At 39.3% G+C, this 24,735-nt stretch overlaps 2 protein-coding genes across 5 annotated transcripts in view; both read left to right on the top strand.

Moving 5' to 3' along the window:
* Window positions 1-850: 850 nt before the first annotated feature.
* uri1 (URI1 prefoldin like chaperone) lies at window positions 851-15,725 on the top strand. 2 transcript variants are annotated; one of them, XM_077568335.1, is made up of 11 exons: window positions 851-1,220; window positions 2,346-2,380; window positions 6,494-6,572; window positions 7,978-8,113; window positions 9,877-9,968; window positions 10,050-10,113; window positions 10,209-10,404; window positions 10,478-10,685; window positions 10,765-10,916; window positions 11,006-11,246; window positions 15,196-15,725. In XM_077568335.1, the coding sequence occupies exons 1-11, from the start codon at window positions 1,143-1,145 to the stop codon at window positions 15,382-15,384; spliced, it is 1,470 nt and encodes a 489-aa protein (XP_077424461.1). In that variant the 5' UTR covers window positions 851-1,142; the 3' UTR covers window positions 15,385-15,725. The 2 variants fall into 2 exon arrangements, with proteins under 2 accessions (XP_077424461.1, XP_077424460.1); XM_077568334.1 differs by having other exon boundaries at window positions 10,185-10,404.
* A 6,120-nt stretch (window positions 15,726-21,845) lies between these two features.
* The window catches only part of LOC144054297 (zinc finger protein 536-like), a 36,217-nt gene continuing 33,327 nt past the window's right edge, over window positions 21,846-24,735 (top strand). For all 3 annotated transcript variants that reach the window (XR_013294642.1, XM_077569576.1, XM_077569578.1), the window contains exon 1: window positions 21,846-22,208. The gene's annotated coding sequence lies outside the window, so the exon portion shown is untranslated. The remainder of the gene's footprint in view (window positions 22,209-24,735) is intronic.

Genomic DNA, 24,735 nt, shown 5'->3' with positions numbered 1-24,735 from the left:
TTTTTATTCAAAACAACAGGAAACGCCTCTGTCCTCCCGTGAGGTACAGAATCAGATTACATTCTCCCAGTATACTAGATCGTCCTTGAACTTTTGAAAAACGGATTTCTGACGAACAGGAACTAGACTTCTTAGATAAACAAACGAAACATATTAACTTTCTCATGTCTGGGAAAAGAGTAGAAAAGATAGCAAAAATGTCAAAAGCATTACTCATCAGGTTATATTAGGTTGACATAATTACACCTACATCAACACATCTATAATGAAATGCAAAACAGGTCAAATGTAAAATAAAACAGTAAAAAATGTTAACAATGTCAACAGGGGAAACCGTTTTTACAAATACTAATATAACGTTTACTTCAGGTCAAATGATACTTTTTGGGGATAATAATGACCTTTTTAAAAATAACTCATTCTCATTCTGAATAATTTACTTTAGTGGATAACGGTCTATTGTTATGTTTGTGACGATATGATAAAGTAACTGAAATTAGGTAGTCTTGTTTACATCTACGTCGAGGAACTTACCCACAATGCACCGAAAAGCTTTATTAGACATTGCATCAAATCGCCTGATATGGCAGGAAATGAAACATATTCTTCAAAATAAGAGTAAAAGTGCGACCCTAAATTTGACAGCAAGATGCTTCACACGCTAGTGTTCGTAAAATCATATAGAATTGTGGTAATTTTTGTGTGTGTTTGTTCCATATATTATTTTTGGTGAAGAGTTTGTGAGGGAATAATAAATACACAATAACGTTTAGTGCCTTTTTATTTTATTCTGAAAAGGACTCACGAAAAAAAACGGATGTTTTGCTTTAACTAGAGCCCTTCCACTGTAAGTCCGTAGTTGGTGGCGCAGACGTCGAAGAGGAAACATTTTCACTGGACATCTTTGCAAAACCTTTGCTTTTCTGGGGGAAATTATGCGGGGATCCTGAAATGATCGTGTGAGATGTTCTTGCTTCCGAAAGTGTGGATAATTAACGCTGCCACGTTGATGACTTCTACTAAAGTGGGTCCGAGGAGAAGCTCCTGCTGCCTTCATAAACACTTCTTTAGGACTCACAACAACCCCTGAGCTTTGTTTCTGGCTCATCAAAATTACCCCCAAATCTTGCTGTGCCCTTGGGATGATTAAGGCCGAAACAAGTAAAATCAACATGGAGGACCCCGGCGGAGTTACCAGGCTCCGAGTGGAACACGAAAAGGTAACAAGAAACGATGACAAAAAGCACGGAAGCTGGATCTAAAAGGGGCGTCGAGCCCCAGCTGCTGACCACGCGGTGGACCACTGGGGTGTTTTGGACCACGATTGGGTCGGCTTTAGTACTGTTGTGCAATAAATAGACGCCTTGGTAAACCAGTGTTACAAGTATGTCACGTCAAACTTGTACCCATGACGTTTCATTTTCCAGAAGCTTCCTTCTGGCAAGTCACTGTCACGATTGTTTTACACAAAATCAGGAAAGAAAATGAAGAAAATTAACGTTTCGTTTCATTTCAGCATGGCTTGTCATTAATCAAATAGAGACTAGGCTGACAGTTTCACCTTGGCGTGTTTGCGGTGGGTAAACGAAAGTGAACGAGTTAGCCAAGTCAGCTAAGGCTTTTGCATGGAAACGCCCCCTGCTCTACTTTAGTCACAAAAATACACAGTCAAGCATGCAAACTTGAGGATTTTCCATGATACGAACCTTGATGGCTCAGCTGTGATACTCAGTTATGTGTGTTTGTTTGTTTGTTTGTTTGTTTGTTTGTTTGTTTGTTTGTTTGTTTGTTTTGGTCGACTCATGACGCTACTGGATGACAACTAAAATGACATGTTCTAATTTCAAAAATTGAGGACTCAATAAATTGTCCATAGGAGAGAATGTCTCCTGGTCAGTTAATCATTTCGAAAATGAACATGTTTTTTTTGTACGGAACATCAAATTGAAGGTCAACAAAAGAATGATGCATTAGTGATGCATCTCTTCAATCTGCAACTCTAAATGAAGACTACTCTGTGACATTTAAAACTCAATATCTTTGTGAAGAAAGGCTTGATACCGCTCTTGTGCTGGATCTTAAATAAATGGTGTATCTTATGTTGAGGCGATGAGTGTATTTGTAAAACATTTGTTTTTGCAACCTTATTCTGGCTCTAGATCCCAGTCGTAGATCAACTTTCAACACTGCTCAATATAAAACAGATTACAATTATTGACATTTCCCAGTGTATTAATTGTGTCTGTTCCATATTATCAGTCAACAAAAACCATTATATTAAGTGGTCATTTTACATTTTGCTTATCATCATATGTTGTGATTTTTTTTTGTCCCAATAATAACAGGTGGTGAAAGACTGCCAACGTCGAATCCAGCATTGGTAAGTATCACAAATATAAGGGTAGTTCTAAGTAGGCTTTACGTGATCAGGATTTTACGGCCGATCAACGAGTTTGGAGCTGGGGGAAAAGATAACGGATCACCGATTCACACCAATAGGGAACACCCACGCTCTAATTGATCAATAGGGAACACCCACGTTCTAATTGATGCCAATCAAAATATATGGAAAATATATAACAAAACAAATATCTTCAAAAACCACTAAACATTAAATATAACATGCAATTTCTTAATTTGTGGCGCTGATCAATGATGTCATTGATCGATCGGGCAAATGCCCATCACTGATTTTGCATAAAATGCAAAATATCGTTCGATCCTAATCAAAGCAATCAGATCATTGTAAAGTCTAATTTTAAGGAACAGTATTTAATGAGTGATAGAATTGGGTGTATTGTAACTCCATGTATTGAGAGAACATGTTCACCACAGTGATTGCAGGTTAAGGCTGGGCGATCTGGGCGAAAAATAAAATCGAGATTTTTTTTTTTCAATCGTTCAGTACTATTTTAATATAATAAACCCAACAAACGTTTAATTAAAAGTTTCATTTATTCAAAAATAATTGGTGTGCAAAATGTTCAGACAACAATAATGTGTACTGATTTTTAATCAGTTTTAACATAAACTTAACATTCATAGTTTTTGCTTAATTGCACAATTAAATTGTTGGTAGCTATTGTAAAGCACCCATCTAGCATTCTGCCACTTATGCAAAATTACAACTCACAATAGCATTTGGATGTAACACAACATAAGAACAAAAGCTTTTAATAATCCAGAAGGCAAAATTGATTTCACGGATTTAGCAAATTTTCAACGATTTGATTTTCAAAATGACGATTAATCAAATTAATTTGATTCATTGCACAGTCCTGTTGCAGGTATAGAACCACTTTACTACACCTCTGTTCTTTAAGGTGTTCCAGCAACAGGATCAAAGCAGTTAGCTCATGGAATCCGGACGTCATTTATTATATCTTGCGCAATGGAGATTTCCCTTTATATGAACAGACAATAGGAAGTGGTTGTTAGTCAAAATGGGTGCAGTGTTTCCCACACAATGTTAATACTTGGGCGGGCCACCCAAGTAAATTGGCCACCACCCAAGAAGTTTTCAAGAAAATTTATAAAAAATTTAAAATAAAAAATAAAACGCGACAGGAAATACCGCATGTAACGTTGTTCGCCGTCACTCACTTGTGGATCGTGAGGCTAGATTCTAGTAGACGTAGTAACAGGACTGAGACCCGCCTCCCATCAACACCACCAGCGTCCACCAACCCAAGTAGATTTTAAATCTGTGGGAAACACTGGGGTGACTCTGGATCCGGTAGAGGAAGTAGAAATACCTGTGAGTGAACCGTTTGATTGGGTCTTAATATTGCAGTCTTCATTTCATTACAGTAAACGTGTTTGAAGTGACTGAATACTGTAAACTGGTGGTTAACATTTCTGGAAAGCTGTAGTTTCACACGAGGACTCAAATATTTAAATGATGAATGTAGTTTTATTAATGTGGTGTGGAAATGCTCTCACGTCTATTTAGATTTAAAGTGCATTATTTTTAATATGCATAAAAAGTCAATTCCAGTAGTTATTCGAAAAACTATGATCCCTTGATGAATAAGAACATTGTAGGCCATACAAGTGCTTAAGATTGTGAAAAATGAAGTCTTGCAAGAGAGCCAAGCTGTTACTAATTGTTTGAAGGCACTTATGCTTGGGGAAGTAAGTGTTTGAAGTAACTACTTTTAAAGTTTTTTTTTTTTTTATTAGTTTAAGGAAAACATGAAATCGTTTCATTTAACCCTACTATGAAACTCAATGTTAAAAGAAGTTGTATTTTCAGTAAAACATAGAATTGTTGAATTAATTCCTTTTTCTACATAGTCTGAACCTCAGAGATAAATACATCACATTGAAGTGCACAAGGGAACTAACTGTAATGAAGTACTGTACTGTCCAAGTAATCCGTTTAACTTCAGGCTACTGATCCTTGTTGATAAAATATGAGCATTTGAAAGCAGCGTAGTGACAGCTGAAAACCTCGCCCGAAGGTGTTGCCTTTGCTGGAATGCTAACTCTGCTAGCTTGGAGTACTTTCCTTTTGTTTATTGCAGGTTTTTGCAACATTGCAGTAGTCACGGGCAAATTTCTTCCATAGTGCTGTCAAAGTTAAAGTGTTAACTCATTGATTAATCACAAAAAAATATTGCATTAATCATGTATTAAAGCAGATAAATTTGCACTATTAATTTTGACCGCAGCGGATGGTTACATTAAAGCTTCCGTTAAAAAAACATAACTGCATGCATTAAAGTAAAGCATTTAATATTTTAATAATTGTTTGTGTATGACATATATATATATATATATATATATAATATTTGTTCATGTCAAACTATAAGGGTCATTTTTTTCCATTTTAAATTATGCAAGTCATTAACTTTATTGAAAAAGAGGAGGATGAGAGCATGGTGGATCAAAAAATGTTGAAGACCTCATAACATTAAATGTCGAAATAATTAACAATAACGGGCTCTTCAAATTTGGCGGGGGGGGGAAATGTTGATAAAAAGCCTTTTGATGAAGTGACTAATCACAATTCTAAAATGTGATTATCTGATTAAAAATGTAATCATTTGACAACTCTAGCCTGGAAAAATTCCGCACCAGACTTATATAGCAACTTTGCTATATGGTGGCCATTTTGGGCAGCAATAATTAGGCCTAATGAAAGGCCTGGTACACAAGTAAGGCATCAGGTTAGGCTGCCTACGTCCCAAGGACGGCTGGGATAGCCTCCAGCATACCTGTGAACTTAGTGAGGGAGAAAACCGGAAGAAAATGGATGGATGGATGATCGGGTCGAGTCGGGCATGATGTTTTATTTATCGCAGCGTCCTTATTGGTCAGTCAGAGAGCTGCTTTGTTTAGCTACATTCCGTCATGTCACAGTCTGTAAAGTCATCTGGCTTGGGAAATGTTGGCTTCCCTCCCACACACAATTGTACATTTTTGGTCATAAATGTTGAACACGTTCATTATTTAAGATTTTCATCCCTGAATCGTTTTTGCACCCTATTAACGGGACAAATCCGCTCTTAACAAGCCTTTCACGTAGATATAAGGATAATCTTACAAGACATAGATTGTCAGGCGTTTGATGTCCTTGGTCAGAAGAGGCAAAAATCGTGACAAAAACAGCCCGAGTGTCTATCTATGTGTTTAGCCGACCTAATGTTGCTAGATAAATACTTCGTTGATCCTTTTAGCAAACATTTGTGCTCAAAGGCCACATTTGATTATTATAAAATAATGTAAAATGTATAAGTTTAGTTTAAAATAATTCTAATAAACTCATTGTTTTGTTTCATAAATTATTAACCAAATGTTTATTTACATAAAAACAAATAGTAAAATTTGTTTTTATTTTTGTAATATCCATTTATTTGAATTAAAATGGATTTTTTTTAAATGGAAAAATAAATGATTACATTTTAATTAACACATTTTAGGGGGGAAATAATCCTAAAATGTAAGAAATGCTACAAGACTTAAAAATGGGAATATGCAAAAGAATGGAGTGGGCTGTAGGTGGCCCATGGAAAATATATAGCACACCACTGAGCTAGATAATACAGCAGTAATACCAAACCATTGTCAAATTTGTTAAATGTAACTTGTAAAATAATTGATTATTTATAATACCACCGTTAGTATTGTTTGCTTGGCTGGCTGAATGTTTTAGAATGACACGTCTGTCTACTATGTGGTTTATTTATGTGCACATTGCCTGTGAACCCACATAATATAGTTTAAGCACTTTGGTGTTAAGTGCTTGAGTGTGGGGTTTTTTCACTTTAACCTGGGGAAGTGACATGGACCATTAGAGTACAAGCTGTACTGAGAAAACTTGTCTGTTGCCGGCTAATTTAAATTAATTACAGTCACCCAGTGTGGCCACATGAGTAAGGTACAAAATGTCTATATCGTAGGTGTTGTCCTGTTTAACTGTGCTAAAACAAAATGGGTAACACTTTTTGCACAACTTACCGGTTCTACTTCTTTGTCCATGAATCTATAGGGAAAAGGTCTCGGGTGATTACGACGCCCTGAAAGAACGCCTCGAAACTCTTCCAGATAGGCTGTCTTATGACATCATGGTGAGTGTTGGGCTCTTTTAGACCAGTGGTTCTCAACCTCGGTCCTCGAGTACCCATATCCAGCCTGTTTTCCATGTCTCCCACAGCTAACACAGTTGAGGATCGTCATCAGGCTTCATGCCGAGCTTGCGCATTAGCTGATCGTTTGAAACACCTGTGTTGGCCTAGGGACACATTAAAAACAGGCTGGATTAGGGTACTCGAGGACCGCGGTTGAGAACCACTGTTTTAGACTATAGCTTTTAAGTATCTACAGAGCTTGACGTTTCCCACTTTTTCGTATGTTACAGCTAGGGATGCACGATAATATCGGCAATTATCGACCAATTTGCCGTCAAACAGATAAACCAGATAATAAAGAAATCTGCCGGTAATTATCGACAATTATCAACCACTTTGACATCCTACAAATAAACCATTGGGGGAATTTTTCAAACATGACTGTTATTTCAAAATTGATCAAGTAATTAATGTTTTGTTAAGAGTCGGCACACTTCATCCTTTAATGACAAAGTGACTAAAGTTATTAAGATAGAGACGCTCCCCACCTTACGAATGAGTTACGTTCCGGACGATCGTTCGTAAGGTGAATTTGTTCGTAAGTTGCTTCAGTGCTATATTTTGTATTATAATTTATGTTTAAAGCCTATATAAGTATATTGAAGGTTTATATAAGTATGTTTAAGGCTTGTACAAGTAACCTGCATTGGTTTGTACTGAAAAAAACTTTTAATAAAATGGAGAGAATACATACAGTACTATACTGTACTACGTATGTTAGAGAGAGAGAGCGAAAGACACACACACAGTATGTACATGTACGTAATAAGATAAATAAAATGAAGTTTAACTTACTTTTGGAAGATGTACTCGATGCTTAAGGAGATGATGGAGGAGGAGGAAGAGGAGGATTTTATATCATGAGAGATTCTTCGTCGTCGCTGGAATCGGCTTCAAAAGTTATTTCCTGCTTCATGGGGACCGGCGTTTTCTTCCTCCTCCTTCTCGCCACGTTGCTCAGCCTCCAATGAGCTCTCACAGCGCCAATCGTCGGTATTAGCGGCGGAAAGAAGCACTACGCGCAATAAAAAATCTAACTTACAGCATCTCTTTCCGAACATTTTTCGACATACTGTACGCGCAGACATGTTCGTATGTACCGTTGTTCGTAACTCGAATGTTCGTAAGTATGGGAGCGTCTGTACTTGCAAATTTATTAAAATAGGTGTCCATTTTGAAATAATGTGGAAAATGAAAAGCACTGAATACTTTTCCCAATGCACTGTACATCTGGAAGTGGGAAACACTCTAAGTAATAATGGATTTACATAAATCTGGCTTGCTTTTTGTTCTCAATCGTGTCTCCCGACTTTTGTTGTCTTTCTATCCCTCTTGATCTGAGCAGGTGCCGTTTGGCCCTATGGCCTTTATGCCTGGGAAGCTGATTCACTCTAACGAGGTTACTGTGCTGCTTGGTGACAACTGGTTTGCTAAGTGCTCCGCCAAGCAGGCTGAGAAAATTGTCGACCACAGGATGAAGTGTGAGTCTATTTTTTTTTTTTTAAAGTTTTGTTACACAGCCCAATGACAATATTGGCTGGCACATGTTTGTGTCTAAAAACTATTTTGTATCCAGCAGAGGGCACTGTTACATCAATCACAGAGGCACTGTTGATCAAAACACTAAAGTTACTGCAACAGTAAAGGGGAATTATTTGTGGCAGTTTCCCAATCTCTGTTTAGCCAAGTACACATTTTAAATTAACAAAGTCACTTAATTGTAAAATATGTGCCTTTTTATTTGAACATGAAAATAGGTGGATGCAAAGGTTAATGGAACCTGCTACCAGCATTAAGTTTTTGTGATTGTCAATATAGGTTGCTGGCATAGTTAGATGACCAAAGATGCATTATTTCTAGCAAATAAATAATTTCAGGATATAATAATTGACAGTGTCATACCTGATGATCCACACTAATACATCACAGTGCAATCATCATGCATGACTAAAAAGCCAGAGGTTTTGACCAGATGGGGTAAACCGACTGGGTGTTAGGATTTGCCCCAGACTTTGATAGGTGCAAATTTCGTAGATCAGTGCTTTATGAATGTATTTTTGAAAGTAAAAAAAAAAAAAAAAAAACATTTCACTGATCGACATCTCTGTTTCAAGTTCCAAGGACCCATGTCTGAAATCGAACACGAAGTCCGACATTTTGGTTTGAAGCAGCCGTTTTTGAGAAATCCCCCTACTCCTATTAGGGAATTTACCCGTTTTGCCAATCTTCTTATCTTGGCATATGTCACGAAGGCCGAGAGTAGGGGGTGCTCAAGTTCGGTCCTCGAGAACCCCTATCCAGCCTGTTTTCCATGTTTCCCTCCTGCAGCACAGCTGAATTTAATGATCAGCTAATCAGCAAGCTTTGCAGAAGCCTGATAACGATCCTGATCATGAATCAGGTGTGTTAGTGGAGAGAAACATGGGAAACAGGCTGGATAGGGAGGACCGAACTTGAGCACCCCTGGACTAGAGCATCCGCTGCTTGCAGCTGTATTTTCATTTATTTATTTTTTGTAACGTAAAGCACGTGTACTGTATACCATGTATTTGCTGTAATTCCAAATTCGTACCACAGCCTTCTTCGTCAGTGTTTTTTTTTTCCGACAATGAAATAGAGAATAATAATGTTGGTCTTTTTCCTGCCACTCATTCAAAGTGAATGAAAAGAATGGGGTGCATGTGACAGTCTTTGATGAGAATAATGTTAAGAGTGTTAAGTGAAGCAGAAATATAGTGAAGCAGAAATGTCCTGCCACATTCCATCCAGACATCTTTTACCCCACCCTCCCCAATTCATCCCCAAATCTCATGCCCCTGCCTGGCCCCCCTATTACAGAGTTAAGTACTGTAATGCAAACATAGCGGAGCTAAAATGTGCCAGACAGCGATGGACTTGTCAGGCCTTCTGTGTTTGACCTTTTCTCACTTCCACTTGATGCACACACTGAAGGGGCTCCCCATTGCCATGGAAACAAGGGCTCTCTGCTTGCGTTTTGTAAAAGGGCTTAATTGTTGTGAAGATTTAATGATCCGGAGTGGTATTCGGGCCAGAGGATATTTTGTACTGTTTAGTGTCATAATTTCCCTCCTCCACTTACAGAGGATTTTAAGCATTTCAATCATTCTGTTAAATGTTTAGTTTAATTCTCCGAGCCCCACAGCCATGTTTATACTTAACATTTCATCAGTCTGCCACCATCAACCACAACACTCATTTAATCTCTCTAAACCCTTTGTTCCAGATGTAAAGAATGAACTTTGCGGTCTGTCCAAGACCATGACCAACTTTGAAACGAGAGTGGAAATGGTGAAGGACTGGGAAAATATCGTAAATGTACGTTGCTTTACATTAAAGTCACTAGAATAAAAACATATCTAAAAGGCAAGACTGTGACAGACTATGCTTGTGTTTTAGGAAAAAGGGGACTGTGTTGACATCAGAGAAGTAATTGGAAAGAATGAGGCCACTGTCACAAAAGGTATCATTTTTGTCTGCCAGGACATTGGTGAATTCTACACAAAATGAAATCACACTGAAATTTAGATTTAGATATTTTGTGTATGCTTTATTCAGGAAAGCGTAGAGTGGCTCACAGGCCAAATTCCAAGCCAAAACTGGAAACAGTGTTGGATTTGGAAGAGGAAAATGAAGGCAGTGAGGAGGACGTCCAACAAAATGAAAGCACAAAGACTTTCATGACCCAGGAGAAGCTGTGGGCTCGATTGGATGAACTTGAGAAAATCGAGGAGCTGGAAAATGAGCGGGACAGGTACATTACAACACCTGTTGTTTCACTGACAGTGGTATGTTTTTTTCTGGCGTTTATTTGTTTGTTTCTTTAGTTTGTCTGACAGTGCAGATGTTGGCGGTGAGGACACATCCTCCTCTTCCTCGGAGGAGCAGAATGAGACGGACTCCCCTCCTGCAGTGAATGGAATTTGTCTGAAACCCCAAAATAATGCGCCCCCCAGTGGAGAAATGAAAGAAGACGATGAGGAGCACTACAATCTGCCGACCATTTATTTCTCCCACACAGTTGAGCCCAAGAAGGTCAGTGTGATAACTGGACCGTTGTTTTGGAAATTAGTTCCCAGGCTCCAGGCTAAATCCAAATCCTGCTTTGCTTTAGGTGAGGATCAACACAAGTAAAAACACTACTTTAAAGTTCAGTGAGCGGAAAGAACTGAAGGAACATTCAAAGCGGAAAAAGAAAAACGGTCACCAAAACGGACACTCTCATCATGAAATTCACAAAATCCAAACACCTGCAGACATCTACAGGTAGAACCAGCGTGCCTGGGATGTGAAATAAACTACATTTAGTGCAATTATTAGGACACATTGTTTATGTAAACATATTTTCCCATCAGGTTGTTTGTGGATGTGAAGGATGGAGAGCGCATCCCTAAGAAGTCCATTCTGAAGTCACGCAGCCGCGAGAACAGCATGTGCAGTGACACGAGCGAGAGCAGCGCGGCAGACATGGACGAGCGGTGGATGATGGGCCGCAGTTTCAGCCACGATGAGAGCACACCCAGTGACAACAGCGACAGCCTTACAGAGGAGGATAGCTCCAAGGGAATACCATCGCATCCTACAGGACAATTTGAGGTAAAGGACACCTGGCTGTGTTTTTAGATTACGGATTTTGTGATCCTTAAACCTTGCAATAAAGCCTCAAAGTCTTGTTTCTACCAAGTGGCACTGTTCAGTTAGGGCTTGCTGCCACACAGTTTGGAGTAGTACACAATAACACTCTGTTCTGGCTTGCAGTTACATTTTTTCAGTAGGGTTTCTTAAACATTTGGGACCAGTGACCTCTGGCCAACCCACGGCTCCAGAGTCACATGCAGCGCTTTGCTAGCTTTGGTGCGGCGCACAGCACGCCGTCGTCAATGACATTCATTGTGTATGTGGTGAAGGACAGGGACCATGAAAGGCAAGTCAACTCAATTTAAGAAATACTCTATTCTAGAGTGGCAGTGACATCAGAATTAATTTCCAATAGGAGATGGGCTGGCAGAGAAATATCCTGCTATTTTGGCCGACTTATTTACAGGACAGTGTTGAAAGCCTTGATGAATACAGTACATTTATCAACAATGAAAGACACATTTTGCCTTCTGCTCCTTTCTTAAAATGCACAAAGACGGGATGCTTCTTTTCCCGTAGCAATGAAAGACACATTTTGTCGAAGTGCAGTCAACATCTCACCTAAACCACTGGCAAAACCTCACTTGTTACTTTTTGGTAGGCCTCTGTGGCAGCGCTTCCAAATATGGACATGTGTTGCACGTACCTTTCACACTGAGCTAGTAAAATGTGATGTGTGTGAATGGATTATAGTTAGCAAGCGTGAGACCAGGTATGTGAATTTCACGTGCATGTGCTTTGGGACCAAATGACAAACTGTTGCGTAGTGTGGGCCTACCAAGTTCGCTCTCAAATCGGAGGGAAAAAATGCAAAGCAAAACTAAAATATGAAAATGAACACAGGACCTTTTAACACAGCCATTCTGCCTTATATGTTATACATTATTAGATCATTTAAATACTTGAAATCTACAGTAGAACTTCTGTTCACTCCATGCAAACATCAACCAGGAATTTCCAAAGGGACTGAACTTCACAAGCAACAGTTTCTCACATTGAATATAGTTTAGGCAGAAGAGAAAAGACAATTGAAATTTATGAGGCACTCTGATCAACTTGCTTGGATCATTGCACGGGTTAAAACGGCATGCAATGAACGGGACATCACAGTGCCGAAAGGCTCAGGTAATGACCAATCACAGCTCACCTGTTTTCTGGGTTTGGCCATGTGACATTTACAGGCTGAGCTCTTACGCACTGTGATGTAATTTTCAGTCAACCGCATGTGGCAAAATGGCCACCCCCAGAGATCAATCAGGAGAGACGTCACGCAAACCAGCCAGTTCGTGACGTCGAATGCTAAGCACTAAGCTAACTTGCTCCGCAACAAGGCAAATCTGTGCGCTTATCCGTCCGCGGTGTGGATCCTCTCATCCAAGTTACTACCCCTCGACTCCGTGGTAACAAATAAGCTACACATCTAACAAGAACTGTTACAGCAAAATGCGGACAAACACCTCACACATTAGCAATTGCTGATGTGAAAGAGTGCTTAGGTGTACAGTACACTTTCCATAGACTTGTGGCTGGAACCGCATTTAAGCGGATGACAACCACTTCTGAGAATCTAATTAACTATTTTTTAATTATTCGGTGTCTAGAGAGCAGTAAACAGCTACACACTAAGCATACACACCCAAAACCAGAAATGAATTTGTTACATTAGTCAGGACAAAGCGTATATTAAAAGTGTCTTATAGTACGTTGATGATTTGTTTTATTGGCTATGTTGCATTTGTTTGCACTGTTTTGAACCATAAAATGCTGTGTTGTATGAGTTTTGAGCTACACAATGATAAGTTTCAAAATTACACTGTATTTTGTTTGTTTGTTTGATTACTAAATCAACTTAGCTTTGCTAAGTGGCTACATACATTTATTTGTAGCAGTAAACAATTGATGAATATACTGTAACTGTTTCCAGCAATGGATAAGCTTATAAGAGATGCTTAAGACATTTTTGTCGACTATTTGATTGGTCTGATTCCATATTTCAATACCTCCATTTGGTATTAGAACAGAATTATTACAGGAAGAATCTGTCATTTAAAGGTCTCATATTATTCAACTTTTCAACATACTAAAATAATTCTCAAATGTGTAAAAGACATGTCTGTGACCAAGTCAAAATTGACTTTGGATCTAATATTTTTGCTGTCCCTAAATCAGCCAAAACACGCTCTGTTCAAAACAGCCGGTTTTAGGGGTGTGTCACTTTTATGTAAATAGCTGTAGCATACCCTTCTCTCTCAAAGGGGCATTAGCACATGGCTACGAATGGAAACGACTGGCCATTCAAGCAGTCGAAAAGAAACCTACTGACATGTCTTTTACACATTTGACAACTATTTTAATATGTGGAAAAGTGGCATAACGTTTATCATAAGGAAAAAGTAGCATAACGTTATTACACAGAATATGTTGTAGCGTTAATTTGTGATTGTTTAGGCAATGGTTATTTTGCCTTGCCTGGCAAATCTCCCGCGAACGTTATTTTGCCGTGAATGTCTCCGATTTGCTGTGAACGCTTGTAGACCAGCTGTTATGAATATCACAAATGTGCACATTGAGGCCACTGCGCGGTCGCAACGTGCAAGCCATCTCGTCGAGACCACTTAGCGGCCGGTTAGCATCACAAGTCATGTCAACTAGGTGGCGAGTTGCCAGTCACGGCAAATTAACCACCGCGGATTGTATCTTGACAAAATGCAACCGCTTCATATTATCCAACCACCGTATCATATCTGACCTCTTGTAACCAAACAACCTCCACACGACAAATGTAGCTCCAACTTTCGGCACTAAAAATACACAAGTAATATGGTAGAAGGTGCACATCTCTTATTAGAAAGGATAGGAAGAAAGGCTAAATCAAAAAAAATTGAACTTACATCTTTCCTGAACAGGCTTTCACCAACAAACCAGTCCTTTGAGAAATGATGTCGGTACACATCCTTCAAAAATAAAATTCATCCACTGTCTTTTCAAAGACTTGGGATGAAGGAAGCAACCACTTTTCCCTGATCATTGTTTCCCCTCTCCACGGAGCATTTGCGAGCAGTGGGAGAAAAAGAAAGGAACCAGCCAGCTTCTTGAATTTTAGTGGGCGTGACAAACCTTTGCCAGAGGTGGTGCCACTAACCCGAGGGGGACTGGGTCGAGTGCACTTCCGTGTCTTTTTGACGTCACGGAAGTTTAATCTTTCCGTTTGAAGCACACATTTTTAGAAAGGAAGAGAAAGCTAAAGAAGTCGCGGACGGACTTTTTTCATATCTGGTTGGTTTTGTAGTTAGGCCGGGGATGCATATTATGGATAGAAAACCCCACTAAAGTGCATTTTCATACTATGAGACCTTTAAAACAAAACAAAACCAATTGCATTGCTTAGTGGAAACATGGTAACCTGGCAATAGCCAGATTGATACTGTGATTCAATCGGCTCTGTACAAGTTGTATTCTCCGGAGTTTGTGACCACACAAATACCGCGAGAACTTATCTTGCAGAGCAAGGTTAGAAACATGGAGCAGCGTGTAAGGGTTTCACTTTGTCCAGATTTTTTTCTTGCTTGCTTACACATTTCTCAACCATATTTTGAAGATGCCCAGGAATATTGATTTGTATTCAAGCCAACTCATAAGGGTACTTATAGAGCTGATTTGACAGTACCATGTCAGTGACAAAGTTTCTTCTGAAGCATGTTAACCATTGTCAGACTAATATGGACATCAACATATGACAAGAACCCACCTCTCCTGAACAGATTCACAGATTGTCCTAACAGTTCGATTGGACAAGTATTAACATGGGTCTGCAGGTGATCATAAAGTTAGAATGTTGGAAAAGTTAAATCAGCTAGTCATATCAACAGACAGTTCACAATGTTTTATTTCTGTCTTTGTTGTCCAGGCCTTCTCGGGCACAGTGGTGGAAAAAGACTCGATGCCCTTGGCTGTTCCCTTTCTTACCATCGGTCCTCCGGCACTGCCAACCATCATGGAGCGGAAACTGGAGGAGGTAGCGCCCGACGCTGAGGCTCCTCAGCAGCCTGTAAAACGAGTGTCGAAGTTCAAAGCAGCTCGGATGCAGCAGAAATGACCCCCCGGTACAAATCACAAAACACCTTAAACACTTCATTGCGCTCTTACCGTCATTCAATCCCCCTTCTAAATAGACACTGTTTCTGTCAATATAAAGGTTTACCAACATTTTAAATGGTGAGTCTGTCTGTAATGCTTGTCATTAAGTCCTATTTTTGCTATTGATTAAGCTTTGGTTCTTAGGTCTATGTATTACAAATCATGTGCCAGCTATAGCTCACCTTTCTCCTGCTCTCGACCTTCTTTATGAATGTGTGTATACTTTTTGGTTTCTTACTAGTTTTATGGTGAGACAAAAAAAAAAAGAATGGAAAAGGAAAATAAATGATTTTGATTCAAGTTGTTTTCCCCGTTTTTTTTTTCCTTAAAGAAATTATCTCTCACTTCACCCGATTGAGTCCTTGTTTAAGTTGTTCTTTGCAGACGGCTCGTCCTGCTTTATTTAACTCTTTGACTGCCAAAAACGTTAAATAACGTTTAGTAAAATCCTATGGAGGGGTGCCAAAGACGTTAAAAGACGTTTTTTTCCAAAACAGAGGTGAAACTAACCATTTTCTATTGTTGATTACTGAAAAACGGAATAAGGTAGAAACAAACTTTTTTTCTGATGAAAGATGAGAGTCCAATCTTCATCTATCATTTGGTAGTATGTGTGTTTCCATAGTCCAAACACATCATTTTCTGTGGACCTTGAAAGATCAGTCAAAATGCTTAAATCGGCTGGCACCCACGGCATCCCTTTTCTGAAAACGTCTGGCAGTCAAAGAGGTAAGGAATTGTCAGGAACTAAATTGAGGTAATGCTGCATACTAATAGCATATCTGGGTTGCAGGGTTGATTCTGAATGTAAACCGCTAACTGATATTGCCAGATAAATTGCCACAAGTGACCTAGCGAAGCCCATTCCCATTCCCATAATTTTTTTCTCATGTATACACTTCTCCAAAATAAAACCGCATCCAAGCTCGACATGTAAAAAAGTATTACCTAAAAGCTAGTGTTTATATGAAGATAAAGATTAAAGAGAAGCAGTGACAACAGCGCGCAATTAAAGTGTAGTTTACAATTGTGTCCCCCGAAAACAAGCCAAGAAAAGATTGAGGCTCATATGACTGGGAAAAGTAAAAACTCATGATCTCTTGTTATTGTAGTTATTTCTAAGATTTAAATTTCGCAATTCCAAATTGATGTAATCCACATTGTTGTTTAATCCTTTAAATGGGTCTATGTTGTGTAACTAGCTGGTATTTGCTATTACTAAATGACATTTCCATATGTCTTCAACCATCTTAATGATTTTGAGGTGGAAAATTCCTCACACATGACCCGATCCACGGGTGTGGACTCAATTTGTATTGTTTTTGGACATGCATTTGAACTCAACGCACAAACCACCAAACTTCATTTTATCCCAAGCTGCTTTGATTAAATCCGTAGCTTGTGAGCTTGAAAGGCTATATCATTGCCCTTTTTAGTTTAACGGTGGGAGTGCAGGTCTCTGATAAGAAGCTTTTAAACAGATCCTGAGGTGACTCGGCCCTTATTTTCCTTGGTTCTGGATTATTTCACCAAGATGAAAATCCAGGTAGCATGAGACAGATTAGGCAATGCTTAACATGCTAGCGTTGTGCTGGTGAGACACAGATCAATGGTCTTAATGTAGGTTAATCTTCGAAGGTGTATGCTCGAACAGAGCAGAACTACTTTTCAAAGAAAATGAGCGCATAAACTGGGATGAAACGCACAAAATCTACATTTCAGGGATTAGGGGGGGGGGGGAGGGGGGGGTTTAAATGTTGTGTGATTATGGATTCAAACAGGTATTGTTATCCAGACAGGTGCTTGAGCCTGAGAAGGGGAGCCAAACCTGCAAATGTCAAGGACATCGAAGAACATATCTGCTTATTTTAGTCTATGATACCAAGTAATATTTAACAAAATGTTAAATAACTCCAGCATTTACACGTGCAGCCTGTAAAGTGAGTGTTGATTTTTCTGCCACTAATGAGCCTCTGGTGGACGTCGGGGAACATGCTCAGGTGATCCATTAATCGTCCTATGATCCAGGGGGATATCACAGCTTTTCATCATTCTATACGCAAAATTATTGCAAAGACTCCACTTCACCAATTTTTTAATCAGTTCTATGTTTGCTATCCTGATAATCAGGTGGGTAGGGTAGCCAGAATTTGTAGGACTGTAATTTAAGTGATAAGACTCAATTAAAAGTAAGAAACAATCCTCTAAATAATTTCTTGAAGTAGTAAGTGGGGAAAAAATGGTGACTATAATTTGAATAGACCAAAATATACAAGTGGCAATTCCAGTGAAGTTGGTTCATGTGTAAAAAAAAAATAATAAAAAATCGCAAATATTTTTCAACCTATATTCAATGAATCAAACAATTTAATTCAAAAACATTTGTTAATGTAAAATTGCAATGAATGTATGGATTTCCTCATCTAGAGTACATAAAATCATCAATCTGCACATTAACATTAAATGCCCGTGACCTTCAATACCCCAAGTGGTGATGCCCTGTATTAAAAAAAAAATGTAATCACTGTGGAAGGAATAATGCCACATAGGCTCAGGAGCACTTCCAAAAAAACCAATGACGTTTGACACAGTTTGTCACTACACCTTAAAATAGAAGTTAAAATTCTCCCATGCAACGCAAAAGCCGAACATTATATAAAAAAAAATTGCTTCTATGAACCCCGAGCTCATCTGGGATTGACTGACCCCAAACTGGTGTGCTGTTGTCTGATGAGTCCACATTTCAATTCCTTTGTGCTAGTTGAAAACTTTATTACTATCTTAGGCCAAGTGAGTGTGCCCCCCTGAGATTGGGAGGTTATGGGTTCATTCCCTGGCTGGGTCATACCGAAGGCTATAAAAATGGCACCCATTGCCTCTCTGTTTGACACTCAACATTGAGGGTTGGAATTGGGGGAAGATCACTACTTTAAATAACTCCCGAGTGCAGTATGCAGCACTGCACTAGGTCAAATAAATGTGGGAAAGAAATTTCACCCCATTCAGGTGGGTGTGGCAATCAGTGGTACTTTAACTTAATTTGATTGTAATGAACTTCAACAGGTGGATTCACCCACACTTATCAGCAATGGTGGGTGGCGGGGCAATGAATACGTTTCATTTACTCAAAAACAATGTGAATTCTGCTATTTTAACATCTTTATGTTCACTGCTGTGTATACAATAGAGTGCTGTCCTTGAGATGTTTTCTATCCTATTCATCCCCGCCTTCTCAAAAAAATTCTCAACATTGATTCTTATCTGCATCTGTTGAGAAATGTTCCAAAATATTCTCATGATTCGTCTGAGACACTATGTGAAACACAACAGATTCCGGTCGCTTTCAGTCATTTGCCAACAATCACAATTTACACAAACAGAGACTCAAATAATAATAATAATAATAATTATATATATATATATTCAATTTGATACGACACAGTCATATAGACACCACTGCATTCCAAGCACAATAATAAGCATTCTTAAACAAATACATCTCTGAACCCATGGCATAAAAAATGAACATTCTAATAAAGGAATATTGTTTTTAGATAATCTATTATATTGGATCACATTCAATTGTTTACCTAATTTTGTATGTGCTATCTCAATCATTGCGGTCACAAAATGATACAGCGCAATAATTCAATTTACTAGCTCAAAAACTTGTATTAGCATAAAACTTTGTATGTGGTACTAGCCTCCGCCTTCATTTGAATTATAATTACCATCTCGCTCCCCTAAGGCAAACATTTACACACAATTAAACACTTTTCTGGCCATCTTTAAAAAGTAAGCATGGTCATCATATGGAAATTTGTGTTCACTCAACAGAGCTGGCAAGCAGAAGTACAAGAAGCTACTTGTGTAAAAAAATATTCTTATAAAAGCACAACTGCTGATTTAACTCCTTTATTTAAGTAACAGTGAAAAGTACACTCTGAAATGTACCGTATTTAAGTACAATTGTTTTTTTAATTGTTCACTGTCAATTATATAAAATGGGGAAGTTTGCTGTCACATGAGTACGTTGTCACATTGCAATTATCTTCTCCACCACAGGATGCAGCAAAAAAGTGGAATACCTTTACATGGTCAGGGGTTGTGACCTGCCTGAGAAAACAATAGCTATAGTTGACGTGAAATGAGTGTCTTCCAAATAAAAAAAACTAGCAATGATAGTGGTGGACTTGTTAGAGGAGAGATTTGGGCTTCAAAACTAGAGCTAGTATTAGCAAAAATGGTAGTTTGGGGCAGCATGTCTGTCATTTTGGTGTTAGTTGTCACATGTGACTCATTCAAAGAATAGGCCAATGAAAAATGCACCCCTAGGCAAATCGGTTTACACATGCCAGAAATTAGAATTGCCATTCGGATGATGAATCAGACTCGCCACGTGAGGAAATTTGTTTCTCAGTTTTGTTTGAGTGTTAACTTTCCATTTGTTGTTGGCGCTATGTCCATATTTCAGGACAGGTTTAAGTTTCATAATAAACCAATACTTTCTTTTTTGTAATTCGGTTTAAACTTTAATTTTCAGTTTTGTGCATTTGAGGCCGAGAGCTATGACCAAAGTGCCAGTAATTCCTGAGGACTTTAATCCCATGCACGTTTCGTAATATTTCATGCTAACCTTCGGTGCCTATGTTCAATGAAATTTTCAAGCTCAGTGATAACATTTTCTTTGATTGACTTCAATGTTCACTTTCATGTAAAATAACAACAACAAAACAAACAAAAAAGGAGAACAACAATAATTGTGTCCTTTGTTATATCTTACCTGATGGTGGGGCAACATGACACATGCTCACACTCTCTATTTGATTGTTTTTTTCTGCACTGACACAAAATGTGAAAATGACAAAAACACAAAATATGTAACTGAGACTTTGGTCTTACACCTGGTACACATTTTGTTTATACATGATGAACCTGCATGTTAGTTTCCCTGTTTTATGATTTTACATGGTGCGTATACAGAAAAGAATAAGAAAAAAAATTATGTTGCATATTGTTGCATTTTTTTTTTAAACCAAGAGTTAGTTAGCATTGGTTTGACTTTTATGCTATCAAAACAATGTGTTCTCGACAAAATAATGTGCTGACAATGAATAAGGCCACGGATGGGGAATAAGTTGCTTCCTCTAATCCTTGTTGAATATGTGTCTGTGTTTAGCTAGATTTCATTGTGATTGTTTACGATAATCAGGTCCAAGCCATGCTAGCTCATACAACCATGCAGGGACGGACAATTGTAACAAACTAAGGTAAGTTGTAACGTTCATAAAATTATATGATTTACTACAAGCTAAATTTGACTTGAATTCAACAGCACAAATGTGTTTTTTTATTGGGAAAACATTGGCCATGCAATCCAGTCACATTTGAGGAAAATGAGTTTGCAACCTTAAATAACTGACCCATAACTGAACTGGTCCATCTCCATAAACCAACCAAGTTTGTGGTCCAGTCATCTGCCCCAGCTACCGACCAAGCTTCTACTCTGACTTTACTGACCCAACTTCTGCTGAAGAAACACTGACTTGGCTGAACTTTAGCCTAAAAATAGTTTGACCCTTACCAAAACCCAGAAAGCGGAAACTGAAGTTAACAAACGGGAAGAGGAAACAAACAATGACACACCTGTCAAACAGGCACTGGAGGTAGAACAGAAGATAGTTCTCTGGTGAAAGCTTGGTGATAAAACACCTTTTGTACAATTGTATTCTTATAATATGTCAAGAGTATTTTAAATCCTAAAGCATTTATAAATGCTTTGAACAGAAAGCTTGCAATATCTTAGTCATTGTCATGGCCTTTATTTTATAATGTTTATTCACCTTGGGTCAAATGAGTTTGAGTTTAAGTCATTAATTTTCTTTTTTGTTACACAGTCATTCTCCAGTAGACATTTTCTGCTAGCTTTCATAACAGTTTGAACACCCTAAGTGCTTCATTATAGAGACAAAAATGTGAACAAGTGAAAAATACAGTTATCCCATCTCCCCTCACCTGAAAAACATAAGCTACTTAAGTACAGTAACAAAGTATTTGTACTTAGTTACTCTACACCTGCCGTCAGTCAAAAGTAAGTACAGTATTACTGGAACCTTTTTGCTGCCCATGCAGGTTAAAAAAAAAAGAGGACCGGCCACTAAAATAAAAACACGTTCTACACAAGAATGTGTAATCAAGGTCAGATTGAGTCGTAAATCCCAAAAATATCGATCCTCTGCTTATAACACACACTTTACCGCACGCGTTTAATTCGCTGCTTATAATTTCATTCCATTATTGACAGCTCCAACATCGCAAAGTATAATCCCGCCTATTTTGCTGCTGGTTTCATCTCCGCCTTATCAAATGTGACACGCATAATAGGCCATTATGTATTCAAAGAGACGCATGTGAGCGGGGATGGATGAGGCGCGGAGGACGCGCCGCCGCACATTTTTACGCACGGCGCACGTCTGTTCCACTTCCACGTCAGCGTCCAGATGAGGGAGACACACGGCTCGTCGACACAACTATCCCGACTCCATTTGGAACATTTCATTACCTCCTCTTCTCCGACGGAAATACAAGGGGGCGAAGAGAGCTTTAGCACTTCGCCCTCATTGTGAAGACTTTATTATTTGTTATTTTTATTATTATTTTTTTTAGGGGAAATCTGTCCCGCTCTCTCGCTGACTTCCGCCTTTTCTTTAGCGGTAAAGCGTCCAGCGCTCATCATCTAGACATCCATCCATCCTTTCAGCGGACGCCACCTGTCCAAGTCAGGTAAGACTTGTCATCAAGTTGCAAGCTTATAAAAAGTGTGTGACTTTACGTAGGCTACTTATTAATGAAATGTGCCGTTAGTAAGTAGTTTAAATACACCTTTCGGCAACTGTCGATTCGTGGATGCCCACACAATTATAAACATGCGACCACAGTCCCCCCCACAGTTTTTTTTCCCACATTCATGCTATGTCTTTTTTACATTCAGTCAAATTTAACTCAAATATGCTTCAGACATACACATATACCTTTGTTTTTACCCCCACCCCCCACCCCCAACGGACATGCTTTAAGTTTTCCCCTCTCCATCCTTGTCACCTGTACGGGGTGGCACAGCCCCCTTTCCAAAGCCCCCCTTAGCCTCTTGTCCCCCTTCCTCCTGTTTCCAAATGCTCTCCTTTGAAGCGATGATGCCCCATCTGTCATATATGAGCAAAGGGAGAGCACGCTCTGCTCCTCTCAATTACTGAATTCTCCTCATGCCAGCTCCAGTGGGACAGGAGGAGGAGCAGGTGGGTGGAAGTCAGTGCGATCAATCAACATGAAATATTCAGCTTTGAATATGCACATCATTTACTCTACTACTGTTGCCCTTGTTAGAAGAGTTTGTGGCAACCCCAAAAATAAGGCCTTCCACACGTGACATCATTTATTGTGTTAAAAGAGAAGCTACAAGTGTTACCCCCTTTCTTTCTGATGGTCTTTAAATGGAAAAACTGCGTGTGGTTTGAAAGTGATGAGGAAATTAGGCAAATGGGTGGAGAGGGAAGGCATGAAAGTGTATCATCACAGCCTCTTTCTCATTATGCCGCAGTAAACTCACATAAGCGTACATGACAAAAGCTGGGCTTGGCAACTTTCTCCCCCCTGACAGTCACACTTGTTTGAACACAGGGCATATGACTTGAATAGCAGTAATCCATGCTGAAATCAACAGGCCAGATGAACTTTTTGGCACCTCACTGAGTCGGATTTTCTCTCGCCAAACAAATGCCTAAGCTGTTTAGACTCTTGGCTTAAAATCACAGAGTTATTTGTCTTTCCCGTACCGTGGCAACATTACAGAGAGCATCTTAACCTTTTCTAGCCACTCTAACTCTTCAGGAAACTTTTAATCTCCCAAACGGCTTCTTTGTGATAATAATAACATCTTTAGGATTTTGCCTCGGGAAATTCGCCCGAGTACCATGGCCCTAAGTATTTGATCTATGAGGCAATACAGTGAAAAGCATAGCCCCATGATATGAGAACACAACAGTGAATAATTAATAACCTTGCTCCCAATTCCAGGAAAACAATAGCATATTGTAGGAACGCTGCACTAATTTAACTAGAGGAGAGAGAGAGAGGGGGAGAAAAAAACGTTAAAGAACTTTGGCAAAATGTGGCGTGTATTGTTATTAGTGTACGACTTTTCTTTCGCTCCCTTTCACCGTTGCAATCTTTTCACACGGTGTTAAATACAGAAGTGTAAGTGTTGCGTGCTGTCGGCTGCAACGTGTTTGCATTTGAGACTAATCAGAAGCTATTAGATACCCCCTTTCTCACCTGCTGGCACTATGTGAGGTGGAAGTGCACATGCAGGAAGCTATTTTCCACAGGCCTCCTCTCCTGGCTGTCAGCTCCCATTAAGGCGGAAGGTGTCATATCTGTAACACAGCTGAGTGCAGATGGCAGAGTGGAGGGGATGGCTCACCGATTTAAACAATGATTAATGAACAGAGATGGAAAACAAATTACATCGGACTATTGGAGGCAGGGAATTGTTTTTATGAAAATGTTAATTGTTTCTGCCAGGCTGATACCCGGAGTGGGGGAAGGGTGAAGCGAGGGCAAAGCAGCCGTGCAACCAAGGGGCTACTGATAGGGCGGCTACAACCCCCCCGGCTCAGTCTATTGGCGCTTCTCGCGTGTAATGTTTAATACCCTACCCTGGCTTGAAGACCACTAATGTGCTGTAACTTTCAAGGTTTGGCTTTTTACGACAAACCCCGTGAAGAATTGTCACCCACCACCGCACCAATTAACGTTACCTCTAATAATAAGTGGTTGTAAGTGATGGGAGAAGCCGCTTGTGTTCTAGTTGTAATTATTGCAGGCGGGTGCAGCTGCACTACTTAGGGAGATGATGATAATTATTTTTCTTTTTTTTATTTCCACTGCGGGTTGGTTTTTTAAGAGCATCATACACTCATCAGAGTAATCAGGAGAGAGTGATTAGTGAAAATCCACGAGGCTAACAGCTGCCACATTAAACACTTGCCTCTGTTGCCAGCACACAGAGCCGCTGCACATAGGACACAGGCCGACAAGGCACTTCACCTTCAGCGCCATGTGTGTTTGTTAGAAAGTCAAGGCTGCAAACACACAATTAGAATAAACAAGAGATTCTCATGAAAAAGCAAGTTGGTGTGCACCAAGGTCGAGCTGCGCTGGTGCTCCTATTGACAATTTGGAGTATGGGGAGTCAACGTGTGATAGGCCACTGGAGGTGTGATATCCAGATAGCCGCCATGCGGTGACCTTG

The sequence above is a fragment of the Vanacampus margaritifer genome, chromosome 6 (assembly GCF_051991255.1).
Source record: "Vanacampus margaritifer isolate UIUO_Vmar chromosome 6, RoL_Vmar_1.0, whole genome shotgun sequence".
NCBI classification, from domain to species: domain Eukaryota; kingdom Metazoa; phylum Chordata; class Actinopteri; order Syngnathiformes; family Syngnathidae; genus Vanacampus; species Vanacampus margaritifer.
The sequence above is the reverse complement of the archived record's forward strand: the minus strand, read 5'-3'. Positions and strand labels throughout refer to the sequence as shown.